The sequence below is a fragment of the Clinocottus analis genome, unplaced genomic scaffold (genome assembly GCF_023055335.1).
Source record: "Clinocottus analis isolate CAN_PGR_092001 unplaced genomic scaffold, fCliAna1.0.p SCAF_1, whole genome shotgun sequence".
Taxonomy (NCBI): Eukaryota; Metazoa; Chordata; class Actinopteri; order Perciformes; family Cottidae; genus Clinocottus; species Clinocottus analis.
In genome coordinates, this window is record NW_027175820.1 from 2,735,859 (window position 1) to 2,753,663 (window position 17,805).

The window sequence follows — 17,805 nt, forward strand, 5'->3', positions numbered from 1 at the left end:
TATAGTTGATTCTGTTCTATTCTGGTCCACGTTGTTTAGATCTCTATTTTATTTTGTCATATTACATTCTATTCACTTCTATCATCCCATCTTATTCAGTCCTGTCTTGTTTGTTCTGTTCTATGCATTTACTTATGCGGCATTCATCAGTTCTCTCACAATATGTTCTCCGTCTATGCGGCTGGTAAAATAGTGAAAAACTGCTCATGTATTTTTGAAGTGTTCCCCACTACTTTCACACACGTCCGGTTCCTGAAATAACACATCATTCACCATTTCATTGAGTTCGCCCATTTTCTTTCTAGACGAAGCCACGTGATGCTGGGCAACGAGGCTCTCCTCATGAGAATAACATGTGTATTTCTGTTTTCCTGCCTGCAGAACGATGAACCAGTGACGGGAGGAGACAGCGCCAGCGAGGTCTCCGTCTCCTGTTCCTCCACGGACGACGCCGCCAGCGTCGGCCCGTCCAGCTCCAGCCCCGAGGGCGGCCGGGTCCTGGAATGCAGCTGGAGCCCGGAGGAGGCTGCGGCTCCGATCGCTGCGAGACTGGACAGCGGTGGTGTTGGAGGCGGGGCAGCAGCAGCAGCAGCAGCAGCAGCAGCAGCAGCAGCAGCAGCAGCAGCAGCAGCAGCAGGAGGTGCTAGGGAAGCTGAGGAAGAAGCCAAAGACAGAGTGACGGAGGTGCCGCGGCGCTCCAGTATCCTCCGGAACAGCATCCGCTCGCTGTCGCCCCTTCGGCGCCACAGCTGGGGTCCCGGAAAGAACAACGGAGGAGACTCCGAGATGAACCAGAGGAGGTGAGACAGGGACAGGCACGGGGGCCCGATTCTACATTTGAACCTCTGTTCTCGACACTGTCTGCCGGTGTCCGCCTGGTGTTTGCCAGCAGATGTCAGCAGATCTGATGTGTGCACATGTCAGTGTCACGAGAGCTGGTTGATGGCACTCTGTTTGTGCCGTGTCAAGTGTTTCCTCCTCCTCCTGCTGCGAGCAGCTGTGTTGCCATTTGTTGTTGTACGCACCCAAGATGCACACACACGCAGACTCGGATACACACGCACGCAGCAACCTGTACAGACGTAAACAGTTGACACACACTACTTCACACTTGCATTGACACTTAGAGAACACTTATCGGTAACCCAGTGACATCAGGACCTTTTGTCTCCCGCGCTGGAGCGACAGACGGAGTCGTCGCCAGGCTTTAAAAGGCCTGCGTCGCAATGTTAGAGTGAAAGTAGCAAACAGCTGCTTTAGACTTTTATCAGTTGCTATTTTTATTATACCTATGGAGCCGCTACCACCAAGCGTTCTGTCTTTCTTTACAGCGTAACCAGAGAAGCATGTTAACTGTTATAGAAAAGGCTCTTACGGCTGCTAATCATGCATGCTGCGTTAAGCACAAGGTCTGGAGTGACATCACCGTGACTCCAAAATATCTTTTTAATGTAAAGTGAGAGAATAAATGACAGCAGTAACTTAGCAATAAGAGAAACACAGCGTTATGACCACTTTCCACTTGATTTTTCCAGCGCTACTATTTTTGGCACATCACAAAGGAACAGTTTTGCAATTTTTGAAATACTTGCTGATGGCGTCCGTCTGGAAAGATGAAGCTGTAGCCAGCGTTCTGCGTTACGTTAGCATAAGGAGTGGAAACACAGGGAAACGGGTAAAGAGAAGAAAATATATCGACTTGCAACAAAGCTCACTAGAAAGTATGTTGTGCAAAAAGCGTAAAAATGACAATTAGTGTAAGTATCTTTTTTAACAGGGTTTTTTAATGGGCTTATGTTTCTTGGCCGGATGCAGTAACGTCCTTGAGTTTCGACGGCACTGTGAGATTCAAGGAGGTCGCTGCCCCCGGCCAAGGAATAGTTTGGCACATGAACCCCCGTAAAACAGCTACGTATCAGTTTTAAACCTTTTATTTTTTATTAGCTCCCTTTTAGATGTGCTGGTGGTTAGATTTTGCAGCCTAAGGACAGAGTCAGGCTAGCTGTTCCCCCTTTGTGCGTCACGTTTTTGTGCAAAGTTGAGCTAACCATCTTCTGGTTCCAGACAGATATTACTGCTCTTCCTTTAAGATCATTAGAGAAAGGCCGTTGACATCGGTCCTCCACCACCTGTGCCTCAGAGCTTCACACACACACACACACACACACACATACACACACAATAGTGCCCATAGATATCCAATCGCCTAAAAATATGCTGGTCCCATCAGTAAGTACTTCATTCATCCAGTCATCATGTTCTTTTTGACTTGCCATACCGCCATCTCACCCATCATGCACCGCTCCCCCCCCCCTCCTCCCCGTCTCTCTTTCTCATCCATCACTTCCAGCTCCACCCGTAGCCCTGCTGAGGGGAAGCCGACCTTTCACAGGAGAAGGTACTAATACATCCCATTCATCAGCTCATGTTCAGATTGACTTGTTGCTAGGTGACGCGCATTGACAAATTTATGTAGGCGCAGCCTTTTGTGTCCCCGCCCTGCCACCCCCCCCTCCCCACACACACACACACACTCTTCTTTATTTTAATGTATGCTTGCTGAACTACTGCTGCATTGTGCTCCATTGCTGCAGGCAACTGAGCTGAAACATGTTGCTTTCCTTTCACCCCGTCGGAATGTGCAAGAAATACTGTAGCAAATAGGTGGTTGAGACACGCTGGTGTTTTGTATCGCAGAAACAAGGGACCTTAGGTCTGGAGGCTCAGAGGACTGTACTGGTGAGAGATTGAGAAGCGAGATTTTCTTTGTGTGTGTGTGTGTAATAAGTTCCTGGAGGGAATTTTTCAAAAGTGTAAAGAAGACAGTGTGCCACAAGCAGTAAAAAATAGGAGGTGTACTTGTGTTCTAGAAGCTAGAAGAATATCTTTGTTGCCTTTTGAGGCAGAGGGGGAGTTGGATGTGAAGACTCACACATCTTTCACCATCAAGCCATCTTTTAGGATCTGAGCGGAGACAATCCCTCATCCTGGACCATGAAGGCATCTTTAGTTTGGGTGGATGATGGCAGATATTCGCGCTGGGACATAAACCACATGCCACTTTCAGGTCTCCATGGAGCGTTTTCTCTCTCTTTCTCCTGTCTATATTCAGGAGCGTGGTCTTTGAATTTGAGGGCATGACTCGCTGATTTCATGTTCAGATTCTTTTTCTTGTTATTTTTTTATAAAACCCTGTTTTTGCTCCGCTTCTGCTCAAACTGTACGCTTGCACTCTTGATATACTGTCGCAGATTCCTTGTTCTCATACACTCAATCTGCTTCGGTCCCCAACTAATAGGATGTCCGGTGAAATTTCGACCAATGAAATGACACGATTTAAAATGCTCTCAATTTGACCTCGCTCTTGAATGAAGATGGGGGAAACAACTTTATAGTTGCCAGGGGTTTTTGGCAAATTTTTGTATAAAAGGCATTGATAAATAATGCCAGTGGTTCTAGATGGTCTGTAAGGCTCTAACTTACACACGGCTCCTATAGTCAGGGCCCGCTGCTTTAACCGTCGGTCCACATCTTTCTCATCGAGGAAACGTTTCAGTAACGTTTCTAGCAACCAGGCTATTCTGACAGCATTGCAGTTCTGGGAAGCGGCGTCGGTCCAAGTTTATTTCCTGTACTGCTAACGATGTCACCACAACACTGCAGCAGGAAGTAAAACTTGATTCCTTTTACAGTCTGTTTGCCTGTGTGAAGTCATACATGGAGCAGTAGTTCACTTCTCTTCTCTTACCTGCTAACTAACCCCTCCGCCTCACACCTCAGCCGCTGCCCTCCCGATGCTCCCCACGGCACGGAAGTAGTTAGTTCCCTCAGGTACAGTGTGTTTGTGTGCGCCTTGAACAGGGTGTATTTACATGCTGCTCTATTTGCATTTGCCGTTTCTTTGTGGGCGTGTGTGCCTGCGTGCATGTGGTTTTGTGAGTGTTTGAATGCCCTGCCCAGCCAGCCAGTAGCTTCCTGCAGCGGAGACTTGCAACAGCTGCTGCTGCTATTCATGCTCCAGCACCGAGGACCTTGCCGCTCCGGTGGATAGTATGTGATGATGCTGGCAGGAAGCAGGGCCTTAATATGACCAACATAGTCACTTACCTTCACAGGCTTGAGGATTAGGTGAGTGCCGCTCTATGCTGGTCACCGATAATTGCCGAGTCGTGATTCTTTTGGTCCAGTTTAGGTTAGGGACGTGAATGTGTGGCGCTGATGATTTGCCGGCTAATGAAGTGCCTCTCAAACCCAAGAGCTGGAGATAAAAGAGATTTACTGCTGGAGCCTTAACCATCACAGAGTCTGTCGTGGAGCGAATGCAGCCGCACATAGCTCACCTTTAAATGTAGCTGTAGTTTTCCTCTTCATGATCATTGTATTGGATGATTTTTTTTTTGCTGCGGATTCTTATTTCCAGTCGTAGATCGATGTAATTGGGTTTGTAAATCCCAGCTGCGGAGCTCTCGATGCCGATGCTGATGTCTGAAGATATTTTCCTGCCGCTTGAGCTGTAAATCTTCCCCCCCGCAGCCCAACGATAACTCAGCGAGCTAAGCACTGTGCAGGACCGCCTCTTGTCTGTCAACAGGTGCATGCATGCGTGCACGTCCGTGTGTGTCTGTTAACAGCAGGAGCTGGATGTGTAACCATGAAAGCGGGACGAGCGGAGCGCGCTCGTCACCGTGCGGTCGTCCTCTCCTTCTCCGAGGTCACCTCTGCTTTTTCCGTTTGTCCACGCAGCTACAGCCTGGAGGGGCTCAGTGCGGCCCAGGAAGAGCTGAGGGGCCCCGCCGCTCAGGGGCCCCGGATCCTGGAGCCGTCCAGGATGCCCCGGCATGACAGCGACGACAGGGGCTCCCTGGTGTCCCTGACGGAGGAGCAGGAGGAGCTGGGGCAGCATGGCAGACTACATGACCTGGTCAGCTCACTCACACTCTCTCACACACACACACACACACTATCACATTTGTCCTTTTTAGATGTCACATCTTCATAGTGTCACGCAGTCGGCCCCAAAGGGGATCCTCAAAAACATCCTCAGCCTAATACACATGAGAGCAGCAATGGATTTGCAAAAAGCTTGCACATAAACAGTCGGGCGAACTTTGGCAGTTCAGGGGATTAGCAAGAATTAATAAACATTGCTTTCCTCAGGGGCCGTCTCCCCGCTCGCTCTCATTGCTGACTTTTAAATACAAATTGTGAATACAACTTCTCAAACCATTTGTGTACTTCCCCCTTTGAGTTTATCGCTTCCTGTTTTCCAGTTAAGCGGCTGATAATGTTTAGTTCCACGTAATCTCTGTCCCCGGTTTAGTGTCCTTTTTTATTTTATTCTTTTATTTCTTTGCACTGTGTTTCACTCAAGCGCGCGTCTCTCGCCCACAGAAATCAAAGCGGTATCGGCCTGTGCGAAACAGCTGTCCTCCCATGACCCTGCCCCTCACCAAGTCCGTATCCATGCTCGCCATCAGCCAGAGAGACATTGACGGTGAGTGACAAGTCGTGAGGCTGCTTATCTGTTTTGTTTTGTTACTCCTCTGCGATCACATCGCGATGGCAGATCCAGATTATGGGTCAGTACGTGTACCACTGGACGTCTTTGACCTCTTTATCGAGAACTCCCTCCCGTTTCCACTTTAAAACTTACTATATTAAAAGTAGGGCAAGCTAAATGAGTCTGGATTTCCAAGTGTACCTCATTTGCTTGTATTTCTAAGTGCCAAAGGCCCGGTGTGCAAAAGGAGCATCGATTTTATTTTGGGTGCAACAAGAAATATATTGGAAAAACAACACAAAATGGAGATGTTTTCTTACCTGAATCAATGACGGACAATAAAAAAGCCTATACGTGTAGATGGAAATTATCTTGGTAGGCGAGGAGAGCAGGTTCAGGAGTTTGCTGGATAAACACAATTAAAATGCAATTAGAGAGAGCCATTGTCTCGATCATTTAAAGGCCCAACACACCCATATGCAGCTTTTGTTGCACCTGTTTAGGGTGGGAGAGGTTACACCTTCACCATTCTTATTGGCTCAGTCAGGTCGGTGATGCAGTTGTCGCACTGCCCCCCCTCCCTCTAACCCCACCTTCAGACTGAGCCGAGGTCTAATTAGTCACACTGAGTGGAAACATCTTCGTGAGCGCTGCAGGGATGACGTACTTTTGTCGGTCAACTCCAAAGGCGGCGGCGCACTTGGTTCCCTTGACCAAAAAAACAACAGCGACAGTGTGTTTTTTTTGCATTGGGTCTTTGATTATCGCAGAAGGTAATCTCTGTTGCAAAGTCTCTTTTCCGTGTTAACCATATTTCTGGCGGCTAACCAAAAACCCACTCCAGAAACTCATTGACTTGGAGAGACGAGGCAACAAAGATGCTGACTCATTTCCGGGTTTTCATCACTCGTTCCTGCAACACTCTATTAAAGTTTCTCTTTATCTAGACATTACTACCTCCTATCCCCTTTCCTCTCTGTTATGATACAGTTTTAATTCATACAATTTTAATAAGTTCCTGCTGTGGTTCTTTCCTTCCTGCCCGCCCCCTCCCCCCAGCGGTGGGACACCTGAGACGTAAGAGGCGAATTTCCTTCTCTTTCAGCCTTTCCCCCATCCTCACCAAATCTAAGTCTCAGTTCGTTTTTGGGGACTCCTCATCTAGCGATGATGAGGATAACTTGAGTAAGTAGAGCGCTGTGAACCTAGCCGCAGTAGAAAGTAGCTTTGATGTCAGAAACAGTAGTTGTTGCTGTCGCAGCCCCGAATCTCCCTCAACGGACTCCAACGCAAGAGTCCAGAGTGCTTTTTACTTTTCATCCAGATAGACAGTGCAGAAGAAAAACTAAAAGTTCGGTAAACGAGGTCTGAGTACACGGGAAAAAACTAATTCATACCATTTAATGCATGATGGATTATGTTGAATATCCTGATTAATAAATGTTAAAACATTCAGCCTAAACTCTCACTTTTTACAGTTCCGCAGTGGCGGATGGGGCTGACTGTGTTATGTACGCTTGACCCTGAACACAACTGGATGCTGAAGGGCCCCAAAGTTCAGCTGCAACAAACTTTGTTGGAAGCAAACCACTGCTTACATTGTGCATGTGCAATGAGAATAATTAAAAAAAACAAAACACTAATACCTGCTGAGGGCATTGAATAAAAGCTGGGCTTCTCCTGTCCCCGTGCCCTACCCAGAATTTAGCTGACCTTTTTGCTTAGATTACTCCTTAAATGCAATCAGCCGAGAAAGAGGACAAAGTAATAATCACAAGCGCCGCAGGTGAAGTGCCCTCCCGATAAGTGTGTGCCCGTCACCTTTTAGTCAAAGACACTGAGCCTTCCCTTTTCTTATCTGTGAGGTTTTTTCCCATTAGTGTTCCCTGTCTGCTTCAGGACAAAACTCTGCCCTCGTTATCCTGCTTCAGGTGTGACGTTCTGGTGCAGAACAGGCAGGCAGTGCTTTGCATATTTGCATGCACTTAAGAATATTGGAGAGGGGGGGCTGATCGTCAGGAAGGAAGCAGAGTTGTTCCCCTCGAAAAGATGCACGCCTGCGTTTACCTCGGAGCAGATAAGTAACTCTGTGGTGATGATTCATCAAAGACTGCGTGTGTGGAATATGCTTTAATTGCATTTTCCATTTTTATTGGTTTTATTTATGCCTCCGGGGCGACGAAAGCTGTGGCCATTCAGTCCATTTCTGTGATGATATCTCAGGAACACCTTCAAATTGGGCCCAAAAAGATGAACTAGATTTACTGTGGTCACTGTGACTTCACCCAAACTCATTTTCTCGAGGGGGCATTAATAGGACAACAGGATAAAGTGATGACATTTTGGACAAAAAAATTGAACTTGTGTTTGACGGAGGCACGCAACCGTGAAGCGGTAATTGTATATGCTATCAGATAAGAAATTCAACTAGGTCAGAGATTAATTTAATTAATTTCAAAAAGGAAATCCCAGTTTGATAGATAGAGGAGCCTGGGTGGAAGTTTGGGTAAAACAAGCTAGCTACAGCCATCATGCCTCTTTGTGAGACACGGACCAAATTCAACTTGATCAGATATCGGGACCGTCATGTCTTGCGGGAAAAAGAAAAAGACTTTGTATTCATTGAGTTCAGGGATTTCTCTTCCTCTTCATTTGGAGCCAGTATCGAGCAGCCATTAATGGCACTGGATCAAAAGGCAGCACTTCAGCTCCAGCTCCTGGCCTCGGCGCTGGCCGCCCTCATCAGTGCCAGAGTCATTTAGTTTCTGGCTTCCTCCACAGCTTCAAACGGAGTAGCTTAAATGTTAAATACCTTGCTCAAGGACATTAAAAGTAGCGACTGAAGGACAGGGGAGCCGTGGGTTATTCAATACCCAATCCTTTCTAGCCAGGACTGGAACTAACAACCCTCTGGCGTGGTGTGGGCGGCGGGGTTAACAGGGCGGCAGCAGCCTCAGGTGTGTGTGTGTGTGTGCGCGCTTGTATGCTCTCACAGGATGCTTTCAGGGACAGTAATGAGTCGTGGGTCACCCGTGTAGAGCCCAATACACACTCACTGAAGTCACATGCTGAAAACAAAACAGAAGATGAATAGATGTGAACGCTCTGGCTGAAAGAAGACACATATTGGTTTGGTAGCCACACCGTTAGGTCACTAGCGGTTCGTGTGCTCAACCAATAAACAGATATTTTCACCGCTAGAAATAAGGACAATTTCCTTCATAGACAAATGCAACGAATACCCTCCCACTCCACACCCCCCTGATTCTTTGTCCTACTTCTGACATCCTTTGTTTTGTTTTTTCTTCTTCTTCTTCCAGGTATGAGATCGTTCTCCAGCGCCTCAGGGTCACTAGCATACAGGTCAGTTCTACGCATACACAAAAATATAGATCCTAAAGGCTTTTACTACTTTACAGTGCTGTGAAGAACCGTGTTTAGAATGTGTTAACAAGTAAGTGTCGTAAAATGTGTGTGTGTGTGTGTGTGTGTGTGTGTGTGTGTAACAGTATATCAGAGGAGGAGCCGGGCCCTCTGCGGAGCGACACCGACGGAAAGAACGCGACGAAAGTCAGCCGGACTTTCAGCTACCTCAAGAACAAGATGTACAAAAAGACCAGGGTGAGGGCACGTGGATCCCTAACTGTACTGTCTCTCATTCGGGCTTCTCCTCCTCCTTTTTCTTTTTTAAACGTGCATTATTTCAAGCGGAGGTGACTGTGCAGCACGCTGCTTTCAAGCTTCACACTGCTTCACGTTCATATGTTTGCACACACTCACACTGGGAGCTGCGCTTCTGCTTTTGCCGGCCTCTGAACGGCTCCAGTCCAACAGTCAGGGTTTTTTTTCTTCTTCTTTTTTTCGTGTCTTGCTTCAGGGCAAGTCGGTGCCTCTTTTCAGATTTCCCTCAGCACATTTTTGTATTTGAGCTCACAACATTTTCTTTGTCGCAGACGTGAATTTCTGGTGTTCAAAGATGTAGTCAAAGTCTTTTTCCTGCTCCGAGTTATTTAACGGCCGAAGACCTTTTATCCAGTGTGAATATTTCTTAGCACATTACGAGTCGTGAAAATCCTGACCCAAATGGGTAAAATCATTTTTTCGTGACACCTCCCGCCTCTCTGCAGTGCTGCAACTTCAGAAACTCAAGTCACACAAAATCAAAGCACAACGTCGCAGCAGTGACATCCTGTAATTTGACATCCACTAATCCAAATTGCAAATAGAATAGTCAATATTTTAAGTATAAAATTACACGGATGAATAGTTCTATTTGGGAATAAACTAAACTATTTAAAGTAACTTCCGCTTTTGTTTGCAGCCTGTCATTGTGCAGAGACACAGAGGGAGGTGGAGGGGGGGGAACAGGAAGTAAAACAGGAAGACGGGTTGGTGGTGGTTGTATAATCTTATCTTTAACCTCAGTCACAGCGTTACTTTTAAAGGGACAGGATTCTGAAGGAGATCATTGCCAGATCATAGCCTGATCATAGAGATCATAGCCTGTCCGAGGGTCAAAAATATTGACCATAGTTTTATGGAGACCCCAAGACAAACTGGCCAAGTTCTGATGCTCAAGTTGGCGCCCGGTTATTTGTTTTGCATTCGTGAAATGCTGTATGTTTGTTGTTTGTCTGTGACAACCACAACTGTAACCTCAGCCACCGGTGACGCACCGCATAGAGATTCAAAAAATTGGACATTTTCTGTGAATGCAATATCTAATTATATAGGTACCCGTTGCACTTTACTCAGTTCCTGCACAATACCCCGAAGTCTGAATGTTCTGCAAGGGGGGGGATAGTTTGTCGGCGTTTTGACATAGCGTCTGTACCAGATGCAAGAACAAGCGCCTCCTGCAGCACAGCGGCCACTTCCTCATTGCGGCTTTCCCTGATGAAGCCTCGCCGCTGCCAGTAGCTTATTCGGCCGCCAGCCAGTGATGTTATGCAGGAGACTCACAGGGAGCCATGGCTTCTCAAAGAGATGGAGAGGATGGCGGGAGGTAGGCTAAAAGTGTTTTGTTTGAAGCTGTGATTTTGAACGCTATCAGACGAGAGAACTGCGCTTAAAACTTTGACTTAGCTGTGTTTTTTCCAATATGTTGAACTGTTTCTGTTGTATTTTTTTTTAATATATATATATCTCATCAAGTGTCTTTTAAAAAAAAGATTCTTAGAAAAGTTACTGCGGTGTAAAACGTTCATCAGCACTTTGTTGATGTGTGTCACTGCGGGCAGACGGCTGTTGCAGGAAGTGACAATGACTGCAGTGTTGTAATGAAACATGCAGGCGTGTGTGTTCCAGTCAGCCGTACGGCATCTTCAGGCGGCTGAGAAAAGGAAAAAAAAAAGAAGCTATAGTGTGTCGGGGCTTTGTGGTCCCCTCAAACTGAGAGGCCCGGGGGCCGGCCATTAAAAAAAATCGAGCTGGAAACTCCATCTCCCCCCCTCCCAACACACACACACACACACACCATTTCCGCTGGTTTTGGGTGGAGGCTTCGTGATGCAAGTCCAAGAGAATAAGAGCTCTGTTCTTCCCTCCATCGCTTTATGGGGATTGTGACTCAGCGCAGTGCACAGAGATGACCAGCAGCTGAGGATGAACTGGTCCATTAGCGAGGACGCAGCAGAGAGGCCGCCCTGTTTCGGAAAAGGTCAAAGATTTGATTCCCAGACAGCGCGTCTCCGCCAGCGGTCACGCATCCCGCAGAAGAGCGTTTGAGCACACTGGAGCCTGCTGGTCTGAACAAGAGCTGCACAGTAGCTGGGAAAACAGCCCAATGTGGAATATTATAAGATTAGTAACTGTAGTTGGTAACTGTTTATCACAGTCGTTATGTACTGTTAGCATCATTTCCAAAATATAAACCCCCAGCAGGCCTGTAAAAAAAAAAATCTAATTATGGGTTTTAACATCCAATTTTTAACCTTTTAAATACCAATCACCACCTAGCGGCAAATTTTAGAATCTGATAATATACATCCTTAATTTCTGTCGATGCTCTTCATATTCATGTGTGTTAAAGTTCAGGTTGGCGAGATCAGCAAACAATATGCAGCTGTAGTTGTTTCTGTCTATGAAATGTCCGGTTCTCAAGGGGAAACTAGTCACACGCCTGCACTCCCCAACACTCACACGTGTTTATCAGGATATTGACATCAGGGAAACATTTTGGCACGTTACGCGTCCCAAGCTGTGGTCGAATCGTCCTTTTTGGTTAAGGACCTTCCTAACTGAGGGAAATGACCCGGAAGTAAACTAAGTGGCCGCCATAAAGAGCGCCGGTCCAATTCTCTAAACGCAAAGAAAAGGAGCTTCATGCTTCCTAACTTAGCTCCTCTAGCTTAGGAACCAATGGAACTGCCTTAACGAAAGGAAAGGAGATAATGCCGACCCACAATCCGTTGTGGCGGCAACATTTAAAGTGACGTTTCATTCGGCGGTTCACGAGAACAAAACGATCATGACCGACAAACGCAGATCATGTTAATAATCATTAGCATAACTTGTAAATACTTATAATAATCTGTTGAACCGGCTGGAAAACTACGAACGTTACGATGCTGAACACGGCTGTAAAGTGATGAAACTGCTGTAAAGTGATGAAACTGCTGTATAAATATCAAATGCTGTATTTAATATTCTCTCTCCGGTGTTGAACTGCAGGCTCAGCCCTCATTCTTTTATTTTACTTTAGTTACAGAAGCTTTAATGAAAGACTTAAACTGGACGAGCTCTTCAGTCTGACTGCTGTTTATGATTATCATCTTTTGAATCAACTCTTTTGTTACATTACAAAAAACACTATTAAGTTGTGGTGTTTCATAAACCGTTGTCTGCATATTTGTATGATCAGAACAACATAAAGGGAAATGAGACACACACATCGTTGTATAACGTATTTGCTTCAGCAGGTTTAAAACTGAACAGAAACAGTTCAGTAATTTTGTACTTCCTCAGTTTCACTTTCATATTCCTTCTTTCATTTCTATTTCAACCTCGTAAACAAAATAAAACCATGAACCACGTTGTTTGTATAATTAAGGTAAAATATGAACCGGGTTGTTTAATCATCTGCATGACGCAACACTGTAAAAACACAGATGAAGTATTTCAGGTGCTTTATTGTGGTCCAAATGGACTACAACGTTGTAGTTTCACCGCTGCAGACAGACCGACGTCACTAACACCGCCTGCCGTCGCGTCATAACTACGTCGCTTAGTGAAAGTGGAGTCTGATTCTCTAAACACCGCGATCGTCTTTCCTAACTCCTCAAGAAATTCTCCTTCCCATCTTTCCTTGACCCCGTGACGTTTCCACAGAGGTCAAGGAAAAGTGCTTCGGGTTAGACGCTAGGAGGTGATTTAACTAAATCGACTGCAGCCCCAGTCTGTGAGAAAAAGATGAGAATACGAGATTCTCCTCCTCCTGACAGGATAAAGCTTCACTTTATCAGCCTTTACAGAGAGAATGTTCACATATTGAATGTTCACATGTTGTGCTATGATCTGGGTTAGAGTTGGACCTTAAAGCTGCATCATTTCAAAGAAATAATCATCCTGAAAGTCATTTCTTTTTTTTTCTCTGTCTCTGTCATCTTTATTTACTCTTAACCAGCAACATACATACAGATATATATATATATATATATATATATATATATATATATATATATATATATATATATATATATATATATATATATATATATATATATATATATATATATATATATCTGAACAGAATCTCACATGTGTAGTAGCCATTAATTATAACCAAAATGATTCGGTATGCAATTTTCGAGGAAAGAGTCTAAAAATAGGTTTATGTTCTATCGGGGAAAAAAGCAAAGACTCCCTGAAATAAAAGCACTTAAAATAGCTTTCTAATGAGAAAATGTGTTGTCAGCATAAATAACGCATCCCTTAATATGCAAGGCCCCCTGCTGAGTCGTACATCACGGTAATAATGTTGCTCTGCGGGACTCCGATTGGAATTTAACACGAGCAACCGGCCAAGAGACGCTCTGTCAGTGTTGTTTGTCAGTCTCCAGGTAACTCGTCACAGTTTTCTTTCCTTTCTTTTCTTTTTTTTTTCTTTCTGAACATCTAATCGTCTGGAATAAAAGGGAAAGTAATTACCGTCCTCTCCTGGTGAGCTTGACTTGAGCTATGATGCTTCCACCTGTGCAGGAAAAAGACCGCGAGAAAAGAGAGAAGGACAAGGAGGGCAAGGAGAAGGACAAGAAGACGATCAACGGCCACCTGTTCACACCAGTCGGCTCGGGCCAGGCTACCCAGTGCTTCCAGTGCAATAAGGCCTTCAACAGCAAGGAGGCTTTCCAGTGCACACGTGAGTGTCTGTTTCTTTCCTTTTTATTGTTATTGCTCCGTTTATTATTATTATTATTATGACGACCTTTTTTTTTTTATTTTTATACATTGGACCGCTTTATGGGGGACTTAACATACTCCAAAAGTCACCAAATTTGGACGGCTTGTCAAGTCTGGCGAAAATAGAAGTTTGATATAGGCGTGAAAAAAAAATTCCCAAAAATGGCTCTCTAGCGCCCCCTCAAAGTTGGACCGGCGACGCCCCTCGCCCAGATTGTCCGATTCGCTTGAAAAAATTCAGGCATGTCCGGCTCCGCCCCCTCTACAAAAAAGCCTCTCAGACCCATAAAGTCCGCCTACCAAAATTTTCCGCCATTTTGAATTTTGTGAAAAACACATTTTTTCGCCTATGCACTGAACGCTTTGTCCGATTCTTACCAAACTCTCTGCAAATCATAATTGGGCTTGTATCTTGAAGAATGCGTTGTGATTTTTCGAATATCTCGTTGCGTTTAGGAAATACAGACCCATTAACCTCTTAGGGGCGTGTCCTGTTTTTAACTACTCATAACTTTAAAACTATAGGGGCTAATGACTCCAAAAAAAATTTCCATGTGCACATTGCATCCCTTAACATGCAATAAATCAGTCGTGCGCTTCGGACATTAGCCCTCCAGGCGCACACGTTCCCGGACGGGCGAGCCGGCGACCCGCCGGCGTCCCCGACGGCGGGAGCGAGGACCCGCTCACAGCTGCTTGCAGCTTTAATTTTGGTATTATTACTTTCATCTGATCATGAAAACAAACGTACGTGTCAATGCACAACTCCGACACTGTATGCAGATCTGTGATGGTCGCGTACAACGAACACATAGATATGTACTTTATTAATCCCCAAGGGGAAATGTAAAGGACATTGTGAAGCATTTCAGGGACGGATACTGGGAAAAGGTGCCGGTTGCTCCTGCTGCTCTATTTCGTTCGTTGTTTTTTTTTGATCATTTAAACACAATAGAAATGTAGGTTTGTTTACTATGTCGCTGATGTTACTTCACTTTTTAAAAAGCGCTGTGAAAACACAACTATAACCAAGCGGAGAGAGTCGGCGCAGCAGAATCACTCGTACTTGGCTCAGCCTCCGCCGTGATGTGTTTTGAAGTAGTGAAACTCTCTGAAGGGCTACTTCTAATGTAACAAACACGGTCTGGCTTTCAGTACAGACAACACAACCTTGTGTTGCATTGTTTTCCACTGAAACAGCAGAACCTCTAAAGAGGATGTAGTTTATTGCACAAGCCCTTTAAAAACAAGAAAGAAAGAAAGAAAGAAAAAAAAGGAGGAACACGTTCTGCGATGGATCACAGCGATCCTCTCAACGGACAATCGGCCTCATCAGAGACTTCAGACTGGCAAGAGCAGCTCTTTGCGTTCAGTTGGAGCCACAGACGGTTTTGAGGGTGTTTTGAGGGGAGGTTCTTACTCGCAGATGTCTGGCCGCCGTCCATTCAGCAGACAGTTATCCTTTGTCTGAGATTAGCTGGAATCGGTTAAGACGTCCACAAAAAGCAGTAAAGAAACAACAATAAAAGCATTTAAGAGGCGAACAACACGGCAGGAATTTCAGCTGGTTTTACTGTGCGGGTCATAATTAGATATTTATCACATAATCCGCTCTGCGGATGCTTTGAGCCAAACGTCTTTTATAGTAACGCAAGTGTACTTGCACTTCTGAGCTGATAGGTCGAAGTACACAGTGTTGCTTCCTCACACAAACACGACTGAGAAAACGTGATCAAATGCCCTTATAAAGTGCCCTTCCCAGTGGAGAAAACTGGATGTTGTGTCCATTAACTGGGCCTTAAAATGTAGAGGACATGATGCAGTCACATATTGGCTGTTGGCTGCCCCCGTGCTTTAAAAAAAAAAACATTCTGCACCCTGGTTCTCTTTTTTTTTCTTCTTTTTCCGCCCCGGCCCTTCAGTCGGCCACTTGCTTACACAGGATTATTTTCTCACCCTGACTCAGAGTGCAGGAGCGTAAGTGCGTTGATGTAATCCCTAATAGCGGAAATGTTGCTGGCAAGTCAGCGTGCGTGTCGAGGTCTGGCGGCGGCGGCTCTGTTGTGCGACATGTCTGTTTGACCCCCGGTCCGATCAACCGAGTCCTGAAAAGGACGTCATATCTCACGGGGGCTTTTATTCTGTCATTCCAAAATGACATGACTTTGTCAATCACTTTGATTCTTATGATTTCATATCTTTCTTTTTTTTGGTACTCGGGATCCCAGTCAAAGCTCCCAATTGCAGCATGTGCTGTTTCAATTGACTATCAAAGGGGGGGGTAGGAGCACATTAATGCAAATTAACTTTTACTTTGCTAAAGTAACAATTATCTTTCCTGTTTTTCATTAGATGACATGAACTACATAACTAATGATGGTTGAAGAAGAAATAAGTTATCACTCTGCTAGTCAGCTTGTCCTCTCGTGTTCAATACGTTGGGAGGATGAAGGTTAAAACACTTCCATCCATCAGAAAACAGGCCTCTGTGGAAACTTGTTGTGAAGCTGAGGCTCCTCCCTCTGTTCTTGATCGATCTCTGTTATCAAAGTCAGCTTGTTTTGATATGGCTTCAAAGTTTTGGGATTTGCAAAAAAAGTGTGGCACTGAGGAGAGAAAGTCTTTCGTAGACTCGGCGGGAAGAAGTTTCAGAGGAGATCTTATTTTAGCGATCTAAAATGATGACCTTTGTTTCTAAATGGGGCTTTGGGAATGTTTATATAATTGAAATGTTCCCATGCAATGTTAATGTGTGTGTGTGTCATTCCTCAGCCTATCTCTCCCTCCTTTTTTTACAGTTTTTTTTAATTTTTTTTTTAACCTTCGGCCACGAGCAGTATTACCCCTCGATTGCATCACATGCTTCTGCTCCAGTCTGGCTTTCATTAGTGGGCTGGTGGAGTTTCCTGGCCGGCTATGAAAAAGCCAGTCAGAATTTCGAGGCCCCCACCTTTTTCCCACACACCCTCGACACCCACCCACCACCGCGCTCGGAGCATTCACTACACAGCGTTCTGATGCTTTTTCTCTCCTTCTTCTTCTTCTTCTTTCAGACTGTAATGCCTCCGTCCACAAGAGCTGCAGGGACAGCCTGCCCGTTTGTGCCAAGGTGAAGATGAAGGTAAAAAAAGTTCCCCGAGAGTAACCCCACCACAGATGCCGTGGTATCCTGCCGTCCTGCTGCCAGTATTGATTTGAACTCCTCGTTAATGCTCTTGTTCTCTGTTTCCATGGCCAGCTGCCCAAACAGCAGTTTGCAGTACCAGATTCAAGCTCTTTTCCGACGGTCACGATGAGGAACAAATGTGAGTGTCAAACCAAAACTCTTCATATCTGGGCGCGATTCCCAGAGAAACATTGCCACTGGGATGCAGATTTAGTATCCAGCCTTAATGTTTTAGATCAGTTCAATGATTACGACGTCTTCCGAGGCCTAAACATAAACGCTGTGCGCTCCAGGCGAGTCGCCCCCTGCTGGCCATTGTAAATAATGCAGGTTTAAGGCACTTCTTAACTTTTGTAGCCGCCTGTATAGTGCACATGCTCAGTGTGATGAGTACAATATTTATCTCCTGTGATCTATCCGTCTCTCGTCCAGCCGGTGGGACAAGGGAGCGCCCCTGGTCGGCCATCTTGTCCCCCGAGGACCATTCTTCCCTGATGGTCCCATCACGGAGACACACCAGCATCATGGCCTTCCATGGAAACAACCTCTCCAAAAGTCTCTCCATCAGCAACATCGCTGGGTGAGCTCTGTGTGTGTGTGTGTGTGTGTGTGTGTGTGTGTGTGTGTGTGTGTGTGTGTGTGTTCGTCAGTGTATGCAATGACGTAACCTTTTGTTGTTGGGCTTTTTTTTTTTTTTAATCATTTTATATGACCACTGCATCTGCAGTTCCACCACGTG

The 17,805-nt window shown here is 45.4% G+C and overlaps 1 protein-coding gene across 4 annotated transcripts in view; it reads left to right on the top strand.

The window, feature by feature from the left end:
• The window catches only part of si:dkey-172h23.2 (uncharacterized protein LOC393772 homolog), a 96,917-nt gene that overhangs the window by 57,996 nt on the left and 21,116 nt on the right, over window positions 1-17,805 (top strand). For all 4 annotated transcript variants that reach the window (XM_068576721.1, XM_068576738.1, XM_068576712.1 and 1 more), the window contains 9 exons: window positions 382-800; window positions 4,744-4,921; window positions 5,392-5,494; window positions 8,821-8,863; window positions 9,010-9,121; window positions 13,700-13,859; window positions 16,954-17,021; window positions 17,139-17,205; window positions 17,499-17,646. In XM_068576721.1, coding sequence (XP_068432822.1) covers window positions 382-800; window positions 4,744-4,921; window positions 5,392-5,494; window positions 8,821-8,863; window positions 9,010-9,121; window positions 13,700-13,859; window positions 16,954-17,021; window positions 17,139-17,205; window positions 17,499-17,646 — 1,298 coding nt within the window. The remainder of the gene's footprint in view (window positions 1-381; window positions 801-4,743; window positions 4,922-5,391; window positions 5,495-8,820; window positions 8,864-9,009; window positions 9,122-13,699; window positions 13,860-16,953; window positions 17,022-17,138; window positions 17,206-17,498; window positions 17,647-17,805) is intronic.